General features: G+C 27.6%; 1 protein-coding gene across 2 annotated transcripts in view; it reads right to left on the reverse strand.

Annotated features, from left to right (window-relative positions):
• The window catches only part of LOC129991590 (alpha-L-fucosidase-like), a 53687-nt gene that overhangs the window by 21899 nt on the left and 10243 nt on the right, over nucleotides 1–21545 (reverse strand). For both annotated transcript variants that reach the window (XM_056098243.1, XM_056098244.1), the window contains exons 2-3: nucleotides 8343–8449; nucleotides 2768–2898 (exon numbers count right to left, since the gene is read on the reverse strand). In XM_056098243.1, the coding sequence (XP_055954218.1) occupies nucleotides 2768–2898; nucleotides 8343–8449 (238 nt within the window). The remainder of the gene's footprint in view (nucleotides 1–2767; nucleotides 2899–8342; nucleotides 8450–21545) is intronic.

Here is a 21545-nt window from a genome sequence, read left to right on the forward strand (position 1 = left end):
AAATAGTTCTAAATCTGAAAATTTTCAAAAATGTTCAAAATATGCTTTTGGTGGTCTGCAATATTTCCGACTGTAGGTGTTTGTAGACTATAGACTGTTTGTTTCCTAGATGAGTAGACAATATTTTAATATTATCATATTTTAGCTCTCCATTAATTCGTGAATTTTATTAAATTTCAAAAAATAGAACACGTCACATACAAAAGTCATGAATTTGAAAATAATGTTTTTAAAATTCTCCAATATGTATAATATTGAATTAAAAAATAGACTAAAAAGATGAGAACTATTAAATTTCTTTAAAAAATTATTTCATCTAATATTAATAAATATGCTTTAAATATTTGTTTGAAGTGATTTTATTTTTCAATAGTCAACTCATTAATTCTTACATCAAAAAGGATATTTAGATTTTTAGTCATTTTATTTATATATGTGCAAATTGCTACTTCTGTTAATTCTCTACATAATTAAATGAGTTCATATAGAATACAAATTATATTAAATTAACTTAATTACCAAGTCTTTTACTTTCAAAACGTAGCAATTAGACTATAAAGCATATTTTTCAGTCACAAATTATATAAGCATAATTTAATTTTCGTATATTGTAGTCAGTTACATTATTGCACAATTAATCATTATAAATGCATAGTTAAATAAATAAAATATTGTTCGGTAACATGCGAGAATTTCGAAAGGAAAAAGAAATCCTCTACAGTTTTCGTTAACACTGCGCTTATAAAAATTCGCTTAGAGTATTCATATCCTAATGAATATCGTCGTGTTACCTATTATTAGCTACAATAAATTTAATTAAAATCAGTTTCTAAAGCAAACTTTTATTCATGTTTTGAAGAGTTTAAATTGTTTAATATTATAATTATTTTCTACTTTTACTTTTTAGAATAATTATTTTTCTGAAGCTTGCTACCTGATGCCGCCATTTCTACAGATTTAAAATTTAATTAATTGATTGAAAAGTAAGTTTTGCAAATGTTAAAATAATGATACGTCGTTACGGACATACATTTATCCGTATGGTCAAGTGATCTTTATGCGTTGCGTAATCTAGAACATACAAGTATATAAAATTTAGAAATGGCGTCACAACTGTAAGTGAGGAAACAAAGAGATTGAATAATCTTTAAAAACAGAAATGCGTCTATAAAAAATATGAATTTAAAAAAATTATATAAACGTTTTTAATAATGTACAAATTGCAAAAATATAATTTTAAACCAGAGAGAGTGGTCTCCATGAAACTTTCTCGTATACTCTTTAATAAAGACGTTTTCCCTTCCCCTCCCTCTAAAATTGTGATGCTTACTGATCAAATTCACCAAATTCTTTTCTACAGAATACCAATTTTTCAAATGTTATAATCTCTTATCTGAGCGACAAACTGTGGAAAAAAATATGAATTGAACTATCATTCAGAAACATACTAATCCGGTCTCCATTCTGGATGTTCTGTATCTTACTAAAAGTAGTCTGCGTTCTGTTGTTGCAGTTGACTACATACAATCATCTAGGTATCTCACTTTACTAACAAAGCTTCATACACCACCACTATAATCACCATTTTCAGACACACATGCCTGACTATTCATCTACAAATCCTATTTTCCTAGATGTTACAATCTCTATTCCTACCTGAGTAGCAAGCTCAGAAACAATTACTAATTGATTTGTCGTTCAGTGACACGCTAATCCAGAATCCCAGTCTGGATATTCTGTATATAAAGTTATCTTGTTCTGCTAAACCAGTGCGATAAATTGCAAAAAGTCACCTAATATCATATCAGACTACCAAACATCATACACTGCACGAGCAGTCCGAAAATCACTAATTCAACCTTATGAAGAACTCTAAATTCACACCGGCAGTCACCACCCTCTCGCTATTTCCACAGCAAAATGCTGAATTTTCTGCATCCACAACTAAAAATAACAAATTGCTGAATCCACAACCAAAAATAACGTTCCACTATAGTGGAAGTCGAAAGTCTTTCCCCAATCAATTACGGGGCTTAAATTCACGTGAGTAGATGGCTCCTGTTCAAATACTATCCAAAAGAAGAAAACATCCCTGATTATCTCAGAACTGGGACACCATACTCACCTAGAGTAGGTGAGTCCCTGATGGACACTGTATGGCACAAGTTGGCGCTCTACTTGATATCGTAGTGCATGGCGTTTGTACTGTATCTAGACACCAAGTTGGTAGCAACAGTTGTCGCCATTCTCAAGTTAAGGAGGAGTAATAGGACCTTAGTGGTCATATTGTATATAAAAGTTTAAAATATCATCAAATAAAAACGTTTTCTCTCATTAAAGGCTTATTAACTCTTCATCTTCGTATATCCTCAAACTCAAGTGATCCTCAACCTCATATCCTTAACCCCTCCAAGAGACTTTCCAAGCACACATTCATATGGGATTCCGGCTTATTTTTGTGCTTTCTTTCCTTATCAGATTTCATATTGAATTTATAATAATTTCCAATATTGATAGTAATATTGGAAATAAGTTTCCAAAACAAATTCAGCAAATATTGCGATACTGAAGATTTCTTAAAATGTTATTATCTCCATGGAAACTTTTAACAAGTTTTTGTTTATTCGACACTTCTGCTGCTTCTGTGAATTTATCTGAGCCATTATCTATTATTTATTTCACAATGACATATAAAACGATAACAGAACTCTGAAATAAGAAGAAATAATCATAAGACCTAAAACTGAACAATAAAAAATTTACTCACGTCGACAAAATACTGAGTTGAGTATTTATTCTGCTTATCCAAAAGATACAATGGGTGAAACCAATCAAACATTGAATGATAAACTCCAAAATGCAAATCTGTTTTACTCCTTATAGCTTTTGCCAGGTCTCCTAAAAATTCAAACACAGGAATTTGTCTTCACAGGTATAAGTATAAATTTTAACTAAATGAAACTATGCAAGGTAGAATAAATATCTAGTTTTTATAAGAACTGAGATATAATCCTTCAAAAAATATTATATAAACACTTTTCTAACATTAAGACATAAACATATAGAATTTCGTATCACTATTATTATATGTTTAAATTTAATTTATTTTCATTAATATTAAATATGAAATTTAAAGTCAATACAATCTTATGCCTCGAAAGTGGTAATACTTAAAAATCTTTCTTGACTTCTTAAATCATAAATCTTTGATTAATGTTTTTAGAGCATTTTATTTAACATGATTCCAAAAACCATTTTAAAAAATACTGTGCAACTTTATCAACACTATCAGCAAATTTTTCGCTATCAGTAATTTCTTATCCTACTTCTCTTAGGTTTTATTGATACCTTCTCAGAATTGTTCTGTTGGTAGGGTATCTTCATTATATAGCTATATTGAAAATGAATGTCATATGATTAATATAAAACACAAATTAAATATAATAAATCATCTTCTTTTATAGAAATATTTTTTTTTATTTTAATCATCTTTTAGTCTTTAGTATGCAGATACTTGCCATAGAGAAAAGTTAAAAGTAAAATGGTACTGAAGGATTACTAATTTGTGGGCATATTTAAACAGGCTAAAAAAACTGGACTATCACTGACTATACAATACTCAATGACAGCGCACTGAAATCCTTAGAGGAGATTTCAGTATATATAATTATCAGTAATGCTGAAAAAAAATGACCCCTCTCATTTTTTCTGCGTCATTATCGAAATAGCAGATCAAAAAATTTGTGTTTTAGTGTCAAGAAAATCGGAGATGTTTTTCTATTGTTAAAATGACTATAGATAATGTGCGAATAATTCTAAGCTTGAATAAACAAATTTTATGAAATAGTACACTACCCATTCATTTTTAAGCCTAACATTAGCAAGAATCAATCATCTAAAGTCTGTATGTGATTTATGCTGATTCATTAAGTTCCCATTTCAAGTCCAGTTAGAAGTTACTGTTAATATTTTCCTGCGGTGTTTCTTTTAATTTTTATTTGGAAATCCATTTTTTTTTCTGTTTGTCGATAACCACTTGTTTTAATTTGATTTTTGTGATTAGTTTTGATTTCAGTATTGCTGAACATTATGTACAGAGAAAATCTTCATTGTAAACAAAGGCTAACGAGAGAAAGAATCTTGCGACGTAAGTAGAGACAATGCCAATTGACATTCAATCAGATCCGAGATGTTGTTAACAAGATAGCAACCTGTCTATACAGACATGTCTTCGAGTATACTAATAAGAAACAATTTTCACCAATAGATGCTTAATATATTATGCAATGATAGTACATCAAAAACAATCTGTAGCTAGACGGTGCTCTATAATATCCAAAAATTCCGTCTTCTTTGACATACTATGCAAGAAACTTCTTTATTCTTTTCTCCACAAAAAGATTTTTAACCCAAAAAACTGAGTTCACTGGAAACAGAATGGCGTAATTTTAAAAATATACACAAAATAGCCCATTTACTTATGGGTTTGTGACATAAAGCTAGTTGCACAAATATATGAAAACAAATGGCTCTACCACATATTGTTGAATAGATAACAATACTTTATTCAAAATTAATTAAAAAAAGGAAAATTAATAAAAAATTCATAAATTCAGACAACTCATTTGTAATCGATCAGGAAAACTTAAACCTTTAAAGCTTAAAAAACCCAAGAGAATAACATAGCTTAACACTAACAATTATTTTACAATCATTGCAGATGAAATATTATGAATCGGATAACGATTCTAACTTAATCAAAACTCATCAGTCAGAGTCTCAGGCCTTTGTAACTTAGGTTTTGTAGTCTAGAGTTTAAATAAAACTTATTTTTACTTTTTTTATATGTTGATAATTTTGCTCTCCTTTTTAATTATTTTTATTCAATATTCTCTGCACTAAAAAGACAAATGTTAATTAGAAATGACTGCAACTTAAATAAATCGATGTCGTAAATAATTTCAAAATCCAGTAATATTTGGTAAACATGAGAAAAAGAGTCTAGAGAGATAAAAGTAATTCGTACGTTTTATTTGATTCTTGTCGTAAATAACATTTATCTCAAAGTTCACATATACATATAAGATGTCATTTTCTAATCATAACACTATAGCTAATTTATAAACAGTTAGATATAACCATAAATTTTCATCTGGAAATGTGATCTAAATGTCGTAAACAGTATTATTTTTTAAGTTGTTTTAGTCAATAAATGTACTGCTGAAAATATTTACGAAATCAAAATTTTTTTACTGTTTCCAGGGAATATATTATTCATATTGACGCATAGATGAACCGTGTATTTACTGAAGTCAAAGATAACACTCGCTAATCTCAACTCGAGTCTTTATTCATTCATCTTACATCTGTTTTTATCCATAAGACGAAAAGACTCTAATCTTCCAGATTTAAAAAGATACAGAAATTATAAGAGCATTCTAGAACAAACGAGAAATAACAGAAAGTAAATTAATAACAAAACAATTTTTAGGCAGTTTGCCTGCAGTCAGATACGGACTTGCGAATTGCCGCTTTCAGTCCTTAGTATTCCACGACTGAGCCATTCAATCCGCACCCAGTTAGAACAAGTTTTGTTACAATATTTAATGAAATACTTATGGAACAATAACATATGAAACAAAACAAAAATCCACATTTTGTGAAGTTTCGAATTTTATCATTTTAAGTCAATCAACAGCTGTCTTTAGGAAGCGAGATGGATTTTTTCGTGGAGTTTCTTTGAAAAAACCGTTGAAATGGTCTGAAATCATCTAAAATAATGGCAATCAAAGGTTCATAATTGATTTAGCTTTAACCGTAGAAGAGATGATAACAATTTTTTGCTTAAAATATTAATGTGGCTGTTAAACGTAAGTCTGGAAGGCTATATAAAATCTTGTATCCTAGAAATTACATGTATTGATTCAAATATCATCAAATATGTGTTCAAGTCATTTAAAGCATATTTTCAATTGTAAAACCAAATGATGTGGCATTTTTCCATTTCTTTTGATTTTAATGTATACTATGATAAAAGAATTAAACTTAGAGTATCTGTTCAGTAAAATTTTTTTTAAAAAACTATTATAAATATTGATTGCAAATGCTTGATGACTCAAAATATTTTCGGAAGATAGTTTCAAACATGTAACTGAAAACAAGTTTATCTGGATAAGTCTAGGTTTCATAAAGTGAACCATTAATTTCGAAATTGAAATACTAGTTATCGACTCATCAATAATAGTTTTGGCGCGACAATCAGAAAGTAAACATTCAGATGTCTGTTTTATTTTGGGAAAACTCTGTCACTGCACTAAAGTGCTGTCTCATTCGTGGATTAATTGTTTCTCCTTAATGTTGACATTCAGTCTCAAAATTTATTTGAGACTTCTCATGTTTGTCTGGTTTTTGTGAAATTACCGTAAAATAGTTACAGCAATTCCACTCAGACATCGACAAAATGGGCACTCAAGTACTATCTTGGTGATTTTAATGGAAATAAACCCACTCGGAAGGGCTATTACTTTTTTAATGAATTAAATTATAATAATTTAAGAAATAAAATGATTTAAATTTCTAATGAAACTAGAAATCAAAGATATTTGCAGTAATATAAGCATGCTTTAATTAGAAGAAAATCCACATTTCTATCAAGTATAAAAAATAATTCCAACCAGTAATTAAAAAAAAATTTAAATTTTTAAAGGTTTTTTTTATTATTATTCTAAGCCTTTTTAAGAGCAAAATTTGTCATCTAGTAATGCTTATTGTAACACTAAAAATTGTACAATAAATAAGAAAATAAAGCATTAATAATAATTTTCTATCTTTTTCATGTCATGTAAATTTAATTAAGGTGAATGAATGTACAATAAATAAGAAAATAAGGCATTAATATTAATTTTCAGTTAATGAATGTTTAATGAAGATTATTTTCTTAGTCATACAGTGTAATTCGACTCATTCAAATGAAAGGAAACAGCAGAAGTACGATTTATCCAAAAATTGAATATGAAGGAAACTATATCTACTAAAGAAAATGACAATTTTTAAAATAAATTTGGCGCTAAAAATTCTTTTTAATATGAAAAATTGTAATAAACAGTAATATAATTAATGTTTAAAAGATTTAATAACTACTTCAATTTAAATAAATATATTTATTATACTAATAAAATATATTTTGTTAAATAATTTTTTCTTCTCGGGCCTTTTATAAGCGTTTCACGGTTTGAGATATAAAATAGTAAATAAATATAAGATAGTAATTAATTCAAAATTAATAAGTAACATTGAGTAATATTAAAAATGTAATTATGAAAAATTATCACTATGATAAAATATTTTTATAGCTTTAAAAATAATAAATTAAGTAAATAGCATAATTATATCATTAGTATTTAAAATCGTACAATACTATATAAATTATTTTTAATATCATATAGGACTTAAAATGCAAAAATTGTAAAGCAATTCTCCTTATAATCAATAATACAGTTCAGAGGTAGCATGTTGAATATTTTTAAAAAGTGAGAAACTTTTAAACTGAGTAAAACAGTACGATTCCCTAATAAATAAAGGGTCCTAGAACATGTAGTGATAGCTTATAAGCCAGTTAACAGCTACACCACACGAGCAATTGCTTTTATATTGTGGTCATGTTACTCGGCTGCGATCCATAAGGTCCAAGGTTCTATCCTCGCTCATCACAATTCGCCACAAACATTATTCAATTATAGTCGTTGAGAATACGATACTTGTTTAAGTACCGAACGCAAATGCCAATAAATAATTTCTCTCGCTCTTTGGTTTTGATACAGATTTCTTTTCATTACATGTATATCAATTCATTTATATTCATTCCAGTTCATATAAATAAAAAATAATTGAGAAAATTGTTTATAGTAATGTATCAATATTTCATTTTTGATTTCGCTTCTCTTTACTATCGTCAGTGGCCTGTAACATAAACGCAGACATATATATATAAAAACCGTATAACGTATCCCTTCTCTTTAATCTTAATGGTTCATCTACGAATGGCAAAAATGTTCATCCTACCAACAAATTTCACTTGACTCACAAATTCAGTCAAAATTATTCATTCGTTGATTTCATAAGAAAACAGGGACAAAGCGTTATTTATTTTAATTTTGTTTATTTGCATTGAGCAGTTTTATTCTGTTTGATAATATAATTTAATTTTTGATATTCACATTTATATATCAGATAGGATCAGGTAATGTTAATTATTTTAATATTCTAGATTTATTGATTATTTATGTTTTTTGTTATTATTTAGATTTTCAGTTATAATTAATAAATTATTTGAATTAAATAACCTAAGAGATCCCTCTTTGGTCCGATATCTTTTGCATTCCAGTTCCATGACACTTTTGAAGGCCAAAGGGTGAATCCTTCGTGATGCTTGCTTGTCAGAACCACATATCTGAAAAGAAGAAAAAAAAAGAAATTAATAAATTATTTCCTAAATATTGACAACTTAAATTATATGGTAGGCATTTTGAAATCTCTCTTTCTTATTGAGAGTCTCATATATTCATTAACTGTTCAAATAATTCGAATAAAGACATTTATAATAATAAAAAGGATTGTGTATGTTTATCCAGATCATTAGATCCAGAGCTACCGGATTTGATACTAAAACTTTAGAATATGAAAAGTGGCACCTCAAAGCTATTTTTTCTTATTAATTTTTTTAATTAATTAGAAGCTAAACACTTTTTGGCGTTTTACATTAGCTTATTACAGGGTACATGAAGCTTAATCACTTTTTATCAACATCAAAATAAAATTTTGTCCGAAATGGCAGAAAATTAAGGAGTCACATAGTGCTATGATGTTCCTAAAATAGTGCTAGTTACATGACTATAAAAAAATCTAAAAATTACTTTGCTGAGGATGTTATTAAGCTTAGAATATTTACAAAAGATTCAACTGAAACTTTTCGTTATCAATATATCTAGCAAACCAGCAGGTCGCCAAAGGCAGTTAATAAGGAATGTAGATGATTATAAGTAAGTAATGACGAATTCAAATTCTATTCCATATCGCAGAAATATAAAGAACTTTCTTTTACCACTTACGAAAAACTACCCTGTATTCAAAACAATAGATTAAATTAACGTAATAAGAAAATTTTCACAACTCATAAATTGACTCAATGAATTCAAAAGTTATCTAACTAAAAAATTCTATCAATAGCTGATCAAATATAATACGAAAAATAAGTAACTTATGCTGACAATTATGTTGCTGAAAACAAAGATTAAAATTCAATTTAGAATGTATATTTAGTATAAAGCTTTTCAATATTAATTCAATGCATACATTGCATGATAGTAACCACTAGACATATTTATAAAATAATAATGAAATCTGAGAATTTTACATTTTACAAATTATTCTCCGATAAATACTTAATATTTGTTCTGTTCTCATTTATAAAAATCTACAAAATCTGAGTGAAAAATTTAGGTAATAAATGAAAAATTAGCAATTTAATCTAAAATGATGTTTGAACGGAAAACATGAATTAAAAAAACCTCTTAATAAAAAGAAATTCTCGGAAATTTAAAAAAAAAAATCTTTTAAAAATTATGTCTCAAACCAAGTTAAGTTATATTTATCAAATATTCTGTTCAATGCAAATTCGCTCTTCATAGAAATTATTATCTTGCTTTTGTTAAATTCAAAATATTAAAATAGTTCAATTACTGAAAAGCCGATGAGTTTCATATGCAAAATATCTGCTCTGAATATTAATCTGATGAATCACTCCCACTCAATGATTTATTTAGAATTATATTTTTAGCTACTAAGAATAATTTTCAGACAAAAATAGAAATATAATAAAAAAAATTGACATTTGTTTTTCATGGATGGAAATTGCATTTTGAGAATAATTCCGTAACATAGGTTGACAACAAAATAATGGTAAATTTGTGTAATAATAATTTATTCGAAGTTTTACATGGTTTATAATTTTATAAATGCGTCAAGATCCAAAATAAATACCTACAATTTTTTCTCATTAATATCCTTTTGTTACTAGAATGTAAACATTCCACTAAAACTGAGTTTAGTTTCAAATGTAATTTCAATTGGGTTTCACAATATTGTGGCAAAACTGTAAATATTATTCCTTGCGTAATTATTTCCATAGTAAAAGAAAATAGATTTACAAATATTTTAATGGATGCTGTGTCAATGATGGTTGACACTGGCTATCATTTGGTGATGAAAATTTAGATTCTCGAAAATAGAAGAATTATGATGCAGATATTATATCCGAAGAAATCTGTACAATGACTATATAAGTGAAAGCATGTACATGAATGTGAATTCACTTTCAGATTTCAAACAAGCTAAAGGCTTTACTGTGCCGTTATTGCTATTTATTAATGTGCTATTGGTTTCATTTTATTTGCGTTTGCATTATTGATTTCTACAAGTGGTACTTCTATGTTCGCTTTGGCTGCACATTGCTGCCTAGGCCCCCTGTTACTTTGTGAAATAAGGCTTCGTTATTCATATTCGGGTTAGTTGAACTTCTCACCCTACATCTACGGGGAGGATTTTTTGTAATAATATTACGGTTTTTACACCAAATTTCAAGATTTCAATCACCTTTTGAGTAAAACTATTTAGAGGAAATCTGTGTCCAATTGTTGAAATATACGTTAACACGATAACTACAAAACAAAGAGATCTAGAGAAATAAAATCTGGCGTGCAAATTTAACATCTATATTGTAGATATCTATTAAATTTTGAGCCAAATTCATCTATGAGTTGAATGTCTGTCGGTCTGTGTTTTCAGAATCATGTAAACGATTTAAATATCAAATGTGGTTCTAACTGCATTTGTAGTTAGAAAAGCAGTATCAAAGTTTGGCTTCAGTCGCTTGGGAAAACACCCGTCCAAAACACAAATTCAGCTTTATTATGCGAGAAAATTTTGGGGAACCACTTCCGCTGGTTTCCGCCTGATTTGAACCATAATATTACATAATATTCAAAAGATTACATATGAAATTTCATTTTATATATCATTATGCTTACATGCATGTGAAAGTAGAGACCGACAGACATTTAACAACTTCGGCCAAGTTGGTTAGACACTTAATATGAATTCATGTTTTAAACTATAAACCTGTATCCTAAATGTTATCTATCTATCTCTTTACATTTTCAGTTCTCGTGTTTACTTGGACAGCCGGACAGAGAGATTTCATTCAAAATTTCATAGAAATCCACACATTTTGTGCAAAAAGTATAAGTCAATTTTTTTTTCTTCTGTAGTTCAAAGCGTTTTACAGTTATAGCGTTCTCGGACAGAAAAACAAAGTAACAGATAAACTTAATTTCAAAAATGTGTATTTTTGATTCAGCAAAGACTGAAACGTGGAGATTCGTCAAATCACCAGGCAACAGTTTTAACGATTATAATGTTTTCTCCTTGTATACTTCGTTTCCGAGAAAATAAAAATGATATAGAAAAATATAAATTTATAAAAAGAAATATTTCTGAGTCAGCAGTCTATATTAATCTATCGGACTTACATCTTTGAAATTTGGCTCACAGTAAACGTTCATGGTGTTTCAATGCAACCCGAAGACCGAATTTTAAAATTTAATCTAGAACATTTTATTTCGTATTTAATGCTATTAAGTGATAAGATTTAAGTGTTACGTAAAAGATTTTCGCCAAATCCGCGCCAAATATTAAAAGAACTCTTGTGCATCTTCCCTTAAGTATTAATTGTGTTTACGCAATCGCCGAGCTAATGCCAATGAAAAATCTAAAAACGCAGCTAATGCATTAACTAATTGACCAACTAATGAGCTGCTATTCACCATTGCATCATTCTAATGGAATTTGTTTAAAAGTTCTAATGTAATTTTCTGCATTTTGGGAATTTTTTTAAGGATAATCTGTTTCTCGAAAAATGTTAAGAACTAAAACTAAAATTCCGACATAATCTTTTTCCGATTCTTTTAGGTTATTATTGTTGCATTTCTATTTTCAACCGTGAATTGCCAAAGTAATTTCTCTTTTTGATTTTTTTTTAATTAACAGCTTCTATAAAAAAAAATTTACAATTTTTATTGAATTTCTGCGGAAGCAAGGGAAAATATTCCGTCTTCGTTTACACAGTCAGGCAATATTGTGAACTTCTGAGAAAGAAGTGCAGAAGAAATATAATAATTACTAAAGTTAAGTACCTGAGGTCAAAATGGATTTATGCTACAAAAAAAATATTTAAAAAGTACTGTGAGTAGCTAGGACCTTCTTTGTATATTGTTGAGCATAAAAAATTAAAGTGCCGATACTTTTAGTCATAGATCACAATTTGGAAGCAAAGCAGTATTTAATTGCTCTAATATGACAAATTAAACGCTTAATAAATAATCAATTATCATCCTGGATCTTATATATATATATATATTTATTTATTTATATAAACTAGGGGGCTTCTTAGGTTGATTTTGGGGTTTACGACCATATTTGGCTATACTGCACCAAGCAAAAGGTGAAAGATAATTATGAAAACACACGTATTAAAAGTAACAAAGCATGAAAATCATGATAAAAATAAAACTCGATGAAAACAACGATTAATGTATAAGTTTTTCAAATGTAATTAACTAACAATAAATTATTGGCTTAAAATCTAAGTAATATATGAAAACGAAAGCAATGATTTAAATAATGGGAAAAAAGACAGAAACAACATGATAAACAGCCAAATACAATTTAAAAAACAAAGTGCAGATACGTTTTAAAAGTTATTTACGTTATTATTTAAAAGTTACGTTTTAAAAAATATTTCGGTGTTATTTCTCATCTACCAAGTCCCTCAAAATTAATAAAGATAAGTCAAAAACAAGCAGCCTTAGCAAACTTTTCTTGCAGCAAACAGCAACTTTAAAAAACTCCAACATATAAAATATTGGAATACAAATAAGTAATAAGGTTTGCTGATTTTACATGCAGAGCAAAACACGTAGCACTGACATTCACCCACAAGCCGTATATCATTTGGACAGTTTTGCCTTGTGAGAAATGAATGTATCAGTTTTCTCTTCGTAAACATCTTTACTAAACAATTCCAACTTTCAACTCTTTTTACTGAGGTTCGGAGTAAATAATGGATTAATTTAAAAATATTGAAACGCACAAATGTAGTTTATTTTTTACTCATAGAAGAATTGTTGTAAGTTTGCATAAATTTATTTACTTTTAGTTTTAAATTATTTCAAGATACATCGTCGATTAAACATTTTTAAACTGGTACCATCAAAACTAAGTTTTCCTTATATTTTTTAACTTTCAAAAATGCAAAGTTTTAATTGAAAAAATTAGATAATAATGGCAAAAAGTAATAAAAGGTTATAAAAGTATTATTTACTATGATGCTAAAAAAGAAATTTGGGCGCTAATTTGCTATAAAAAATCATTTAGCATCAACAATTAATCTTCTTGTAACATGATAAATTCTTTAAATATTATATTAAAACTATACTGATAAACGGCTATCGATATTTTTGATAATATGAAATTATCATTTTTGGTCCTGTTATATTAAAACAGTGTTGAAAGGATGCTTTAGTGTAGAAGAATTGCCACAATAAATGCATTATTATTTGAAAAATGTAATGTTAAAGAGATAACAGCATCTGTGCAAATTATAGACATTTCATTTTTATTAGATTTAAAATGCCGCATTTTGAGCTTTAATCATCAAATTAGATAGCAATTTTAATTTCTGAATTCTCACCTATAGAAAGTGAAGTAAGGTCACAATAAATTCCTCCAAAATTTGAATAAAAATACATTTTAAAATTATATTTTATAAATACACAGTCATTATTGCATTAAAAAGTCGAAAATAATTGTAAAATCAAAACTCCGGTGGTAAAAAGAATCATAAAATCATGTAGTACTAATAGAATTATACATTTAAATTTTTAATAGATTTTGAGATATTTTCCTTCTTATGACCTTCATTTTGACTTTACTTATTGAATTCCTCCACAGAATGAGAGGGGATGAAGAAAACCCGAGTTCGAGGATAAGAGGTTAATTTATAAGAAAACAGGCTGTATACCCTAAAGGTGAAATAATGATAAAGAGCTCAGTTACCTCCATTCCAATACGAAGCGTACCTCCTACGGGTTGGGTTGTACCTTTGTAGGTTGTGCCTTTTTTGCGTTTTATCTTTTGATATCACATCTCTGCTTGTTTGAAAACGGTGATTCAAAGTACCCCAGATGCGTAAGTTGCGAACTCCTTTCTGATTACTTATTATAACATTTTCAATACTTCAAGACTTCATACCTTTGTTTTGACACTCAGATTTTTTTAATTACTTTTAGTGCATCAATAAAAACGTGCTGTTTTATTTTTATTCGCTTATACATTTGTTGACTAACAGATTTCATAACTCAATATTATATATATATATATTGTGGAATCTTTTAATCATTTTTTTCTCAAATCCAATAGCAGGTGGAGTTTTAGTAGTTGTTTTCTTTTTAATCATACCATTGACTCCACATCACCTGATTCAAGCGGACAGAGAAAAAAAAGTTTACACGTGTGTATGCTGTGTACTTGCGTGTGCACGTACGTACTACTAGCATTTGAAAAGAAAAAATAATAAAATGGATATGAATTTCTTATTTTTATCAATAAATTTAAAATTCTTAGGAGATTATATCAAGACAACTTTTCACAGATCAAGAAAACAATGCAAGTAAAAAAAATTTCTATTAATAAATGAAACCAAAGAAATTTCTTGAAATAATTAATTGGACGGATAATTTCTTCATTAAATTATTTTACAATAATGTTCATTAAAATAATCCTCAAACCTCAAAATCAGCTTTCTAATAGCAGAAAAATGTCGTCTGATCCTTATTTCAGACCGACTATTTCATCCGAAACTACCAATAATTTTAATTCTTTTTGTTATTACAATGATCTTTCCTTTTTATTATTTTTAAAGAGAGTCGTCATCTAGTCTGCTAAATTTTCGCTAATTGTGAAACTCTTTTAATTGCATCCGTGGAAATAGTGAATTATTTTAAAACCTCCCCACTTCTTTATTGCATTCATTTCGAAATAAGAATTAAAAATTTTGTTTCCAAGAATACATTTATTAGTTATTAAGTATTATTACGGACAATTTCTTTCACTTGCATATATGTTTTATGTTTTATTAGTAAAACTATCTTTTCTAATCCTCAGCTGAAATTTATTAACAAGTTACTCTGTGCTGGATTTTAAATATTGTTCAATTATCTTTAAACTTAAAATCCCAGATGGAGTGAAAATTTCATTGCTAATTCTTTCATCTTAATTCTAATTGAGATGAAAAATTCATTATTTTGTATTTTATATTTACTTTATGAAGAGAATGGGGCATGGACTGATGGTAGAGTAAGGATTTAAGGATTTATATCATTTTCTTGAAAAGAATTCGAAAATACTGAGAGGCATTTAAGAAATATAAAAAATAGTGATGCTAAGTAGTAACAAATTTCAGATTTGATTTCTAAATTTAAAAATTTTAGCTATTTATGGTTAAAGTAAAAAGTTCTTTAAATTCTTGATAAGCATTTTTATAAAACTGTTAATTTTTGAGAAGACCAGCAGCCACTGTACAAAGGAAGAATTAATTCTTGTAACATTTCTGTGAAGAAAAATAGGCATTGTGATGGCAGATAATTATTTTGATAATTTCAGGGCATTCATTCGGAAATTTAATAAAATTGTATTTGGCTAAGGTAAATAAATCAATTATTCTGTTATATTAAATTGACATAGTTAAAATTTCACAATTTTATAAAATTGAAAAATGTGAATTCTAATATTTTGAAACAAACATAGGATTTTTAAAAAAATAAGTCGGTTTTGAGAAAAAAAAATCATGAAAAACATATTTTAATAAATGGATAAAAAAAATTTTATCAAGTATAAAGTAGATATAAAATATATAAAAAGAATGCAACTAAGCATTAGATATTATTTAATAATATATAAGTCGCAGTTTAATTGAATAAAAACGGTTTTTAGATTAAACGCAATGTATTTAAAGTAATCGTATTCAATTGCAATGGTTTCGAAATGAAGTGTTTCGATTCAAACAAAAGCAAACTGTTCATTACTTCCCACTTAAAAATATTTGCATTCTTTCTACTCTTTCTCGTAGATAGTAGGACTATTATATTTTTTTAAAATTGATTTCAGCAAAACAAAGATAAGTATTATTAATGAGCAATGAAAGCACTGCAATTGAAATAAGGTAACGTAGTTCGCAATAATTTTCACTATCTACTACTTTTTTAAAAATATATTTTTATATCTAAAGCAATAATACAAAACTAAGTTCGCATGCAGTTTGAAATCAATAATATTGTCTTTGTAAAAAAAGACTGCAAAGACAATGCATCTAGTGTTACTGAATAATTGTTTTTCCTGTTATTCAGTTGTTTGTGATTTTAGAAATTTATCTAAAGAAATTTAAATTTTGAAACAATTTAATCTGCAGAATGAACATTGTTCTTTGGTTTCCTTAAAAAAGAGAAAGTCAGTTGAATTCTTTTGTTGATTTTTTTTTTTTTTAAATTTTCACTTTTATTTTGGAATTCCAATGTAAGGGATTAGAAGCTTGTATTTTAAAATCAATCTAACTTATATGAATTTCTGAGTCTTTTGTCAACAACACTAGTAGTTTTTTTATTTAGCAACATATGAAAATTATATTCTTTAACTTTTAATTAAGTGATTATGAAACATTTTTAAGCTATATTCTAAAGATAATGCGTTCTAGGAACGTGAAGTTTTCGAATCCCTTTCATAATTTTTTCAATCACATATATTTATAACGTAAAATTATTTTAAATTCTGTACGAAATTTGGAGGCACTATCTGTCTTTCAAAAATATTATATTCTAATAATTTTTGGAAAGGATTAAATCCATTACTAAAGAAACTTCCTTATTTAATATACAATTGTTTTGACAAAAATTTATTCTTAAATTTCACAGGGCTTTTTGTCATAAATTGATATATTTTGCAGTTTAGAATTAACAATAATTTCGCTATAATGTGTGTAGTGCATTGATAGAGGCAGAATTAATCTGAATGATTCTTACAACAGACTTTTAAAAAAATTCTTTAGTTTACTTTCTTCCCTTCTTCTTCTTATCTGAAAATCTTTTTTAAACTGTATGTTTCATATGATGCAAAATTTTAGTTTCAGAAACGATTTCTATTTCAGTTGAACACTTTTTTCTTTTGTCTTTAAACCCAAACAGGTTTCTCAAGAAGAAAGAAAGTTTCAATCAGAATTCTATCACTAACGCTTATGCTGTCGCATTCCAAGTGCTTTTTATATATATTCTGCACTAAATTCCAAGGACTTATAGCATTGCATCGCGAGAAAATTGTGTTTACAAGAAAAAACAAGATGTAAAGCTCTTTGTTGAAATTTGAATAACACTTGTCTACTTTACATTGAAGATAAACACTTTTCTACTTTACAGTGAAAATCCTAAATTTAGAAACATAAAAGGAAAAAAATGCAAACAGATTCTATTTGAAGAATGTAAATATTCGTGGCATAAAACCTGTCATGTATTTTTTATGAAAAACCTTGTTAAGTAAAGTCATGAAATCTCAGTAAGGTGATAAATCATGAGTTCAGTCTGATAATCTTACAAGTGCATTGCTATTTATATAGAAATCCATGATTTATTTTTTGTATTTTAACTTCCCATTCAACCCTCCGGAAATAAAGTTAAAAATCTATTATTTTTCGTTTCATAATTGGAACTTTCACTTAAACCTTCTAAAAATGAATTTGTCGGCTGCAAATAAAATTAAAACAATTAAAAATCCATTATTTTGGCTTTATAATTTGAGCTTTTAATTCAACCTTCTGAAAATGAAATTTACGGCTGCATTTGAGATTCATTTTTTATTAAATTATGTTTTCCTTATATACATTATGCAAAGAACCAGTTTGAAACGAAAAGTAATGGAAAACAATTTTAAAAATTTTCCCAGAATCAAAATTTACAAAAATTCTTATATGAATAATTACTGTTTTGTAAGTCTATAAAATTATTCGCAAATTCCTTTTGCTTTACTGGCAAATTTGAAAGTTAAATATTTCATTAAAACATTTCACAAATATTGCAAGCACTTTTTATTATTTCATGAGAATATCGTATATGGCAGCCATATCTTTCTCGGTTTATCAAAACAGAGATTGAGTTAAATTTTAGCATTACTTATGTATAGGAATACAAAATAAATCTATTAATGAATGGTAATCAAATCTTTTTCCTTATTACAAAATTGGTAATAGTAAAAGGGTAATAGGAGTAAAATGCGCTGTAACATTTTAATACCAGAATCAAATGCATATTTTACTTAAGGAATAAGAGAGTGAAGTTCGAACTCACAATGTGCAATTAGATGCCAGATGACGCTAAGAGATGTAACTTACTGTTATTAGGAACATACATGAACAGAATAAATGCAAGGTACAATTGTAAGTTTTAAATGTTTATCGCAATTTGAAATTTAAAAATACAAGGTTAAAAAACCATGACTTTCAACTTATGCATGAAAAATGCATATTTGAGGTTGTCATTGAAGGCGGCTATTGTAGAATAAATTAAAATCCTTTTAAAATAAAATTGTCCTTTTGAAAAAAAAAAACATTTTTACTGAACTTCTGTTTGTGTTCATTCACATGAATAAGGCAAATCAAATTCTCCAAAACACAATATACATTCAAAATGAAATAAAAACCATTGATTAAAAATGTTCGATTAGATTAAACTAAGCAAATCATGTGAGATATTAAACAAAAGAAATTATCTACTTTCATGCATTATTCTTCATTGTTTATTCCGATAGCTAAACAAATACAGCAAAATAAAAAATTTACATTAAAAATATCATATATCATTGCATTAAAATATCATATCGAAGAAAAAATATCATAATAACCAAACAATTCAAATGTGAGATTTCCGAAAAACATATTTCGAATTATATCTGTCTGTCCGTGTATGAACGCAATTGCTTGAAAAACAATTTAAGATAAATGGAGGGAATTTGCTATATTTGCCTCAAATTTGTATTCTTCTATCAAATTTTAGATAAAATGTATTCAGAAAAAGTCTATTCAATCAGTCATCCGAGTACAGATGACCACGATAAATAAAAAATTTGAAGAGCTAGATAAAGGAAACTTGGTTCACAAATTAAGACACTAAAGTTTAAATTCTTAATAAATTTTGAACTAAATCTATCCAATGCTTGTCCGTCTGCCATTCTGTACTTTCTCATGTATGTAAATGTGATTGATTACTTGAAAATGCAGTAACTTAAAGAAATGAAATTTAGAATATGATCCTCTGACTCCAATCATATTTCTATGTGAAATTTTGGTTTTAAATAGTCGGTAAAAAGGCACCCATAATGCATATTCTATTTCCGTATACTTGTGTATAAAACACATGTCAACGACTAATTGCCACACGCAAGCCAGATTCGTTGAAAATGCTAGATATACGTCAACAATATTATTCACCAGTTGTTTGCAGTTAAAACACAAGTACTGGTTTCATTTACTATACATTGAAGCAAACAACTTGTGTTTGAAAATAAAAATCAGAGCATTCGTGACTTCCATGGACTGGAACAAAGTCTAAATTTTATTCAGGAGTCAGAAGGTAAATAGCACCCTTATTTTGAAATATGCGAGAATATGCATCATGTGCGAAAAAAAGCACTCAAAACATTATGAAAAAGCAGATTATTTCATTTTTTAAAATTCAAGGAGAAGTTTTAAAAAATTGCTTCTTATAGACTATGATTGCAGAAATCTCTTTGTCAGATGGCTTTTACTTTAGTTTAGTATATTATTTTGGGAGAGGCCACTCTAATTTTGATCTTGACAAAATGATGAGGAGGATTCCTAAATAGGGACATTACTCTCAAAAGTATACACCTGGGAGGGACATTTTGGCTCTTGGTATCAGATTTAAGCTCACTAAGCCCATATTCATAGCAGTTCATTTCAAAGTTATTTCTTATCTATCAATGCTATTTTCTCAAAATCTAAACTATAGCAGAATTTTTAGAATTATTTATTTTATAATTTTTTAAGAAAAAATTGAACATTCCATGTTAAAATCGAAACTTTCAATTTAATTCCAGTATTTAAAGAAAGGACAGAAATGCAGCTTATTTTATATTCAGGAACTAGGTACATATTTCTTAAGCTCTCTACAAAATGTTAAACAATTAATTTAATAAACTTCGAAGCTAAAACAGTTGTGCTCTGTATCTCTTTTCAACCAAAGAAAGCTTTATTTCCAATTTTTAAAACAATTTTGTCATTTAACAGGCATATTTTGGCTTCATAAATAGTTTTAAAGCAAAAATTTAAAATATGACCATTTAGAGCCTTTTTCAAAAAGTTTATCTCGAACTTAGTCGCGCATTTTATTCACAAATTTTGTTTTCACGTATTGTAATGACACAAGATTTCCCACTTCAACTGACATTAGATTTCATAATCGTAAAATAACTAATTTTGTAAATAAAGTTGAGAAAAATAGCTATAATTCGCAAAAAATTATTCATTAAAATTTATAATAATCTAAGAAATTCAAACATATCATTAGGTTGATCAGATTGAATACCTCCTTTCTCTTAAGTATAATGACCTTCGTAATCTCACATTTTTATCTATCTTCCTTTTTTTTTTATTAAAACGTCAATGAACCTTCATTCTTTAGTTTCAAAAGCAATCTGTTCTTATTTTTTATATATCAAAAATTATTTCGAGAATTTTGTTTTTCTTCTTAATTACATCCACATCTTTATCTTCAGACAGTTTCCTTCCAAAATCTGCATAATCTTTTAAACCCTTGTTGTTTCTTCACATTTTTATTCAAGTTTAATAATAAACTATTTCACATCTTAAGTCGAGTCAAGCATCATAAGGTGTGTTTCAATTTTTTAGGGACACCAGTAAAAATGAAAATAAAAGCGTAAATAATAAATAGTTGACATTTATTTCTGAAACAAGTTAGATAAATAACAAAAATAAATATTGTAAGATAATTTAGATTAAACAAATAAAGATTAAACAAATAAATTTCAACTTTGAAATAACTAAACAAAAGAGTAGCACAAATTTTGTGTTTCAAATTTTTAGGGACAGTGGAATTAAAAGCTTCAAATCTTCAAATTAAACTTTTTTACCGTTCAATATTAGCACCATTTTTTTTCTGATGACATCATATATTCTGTTTGGCATGGAATATATTAGGTTCTGAAGAAGTGTTGGATCCAGAGAATACTAAGCATCCATTATTGCTTGTTGAAGTTGCATTTTCGAATAAAATCGGCGCCCTCATTCATAAACTGTTCTTACCAAAAGACCCCATAGATTTTCAATGGGGTTTAGATCGGGGCTTCTAGCTGGG

This window comes from Argiope bruennichi, chromosome 2 (genome assembly GCF_947563725.1).
Source record: "Argiope bruennichi chromosome 2, qqArgBrue1.1, whole genome shotgun sequence".
NCBI lineage: Eukaryota > Metazoa > Arthropoda > Arachnida > Araneae > Araneidae > Argiope > Argiope bruennichi.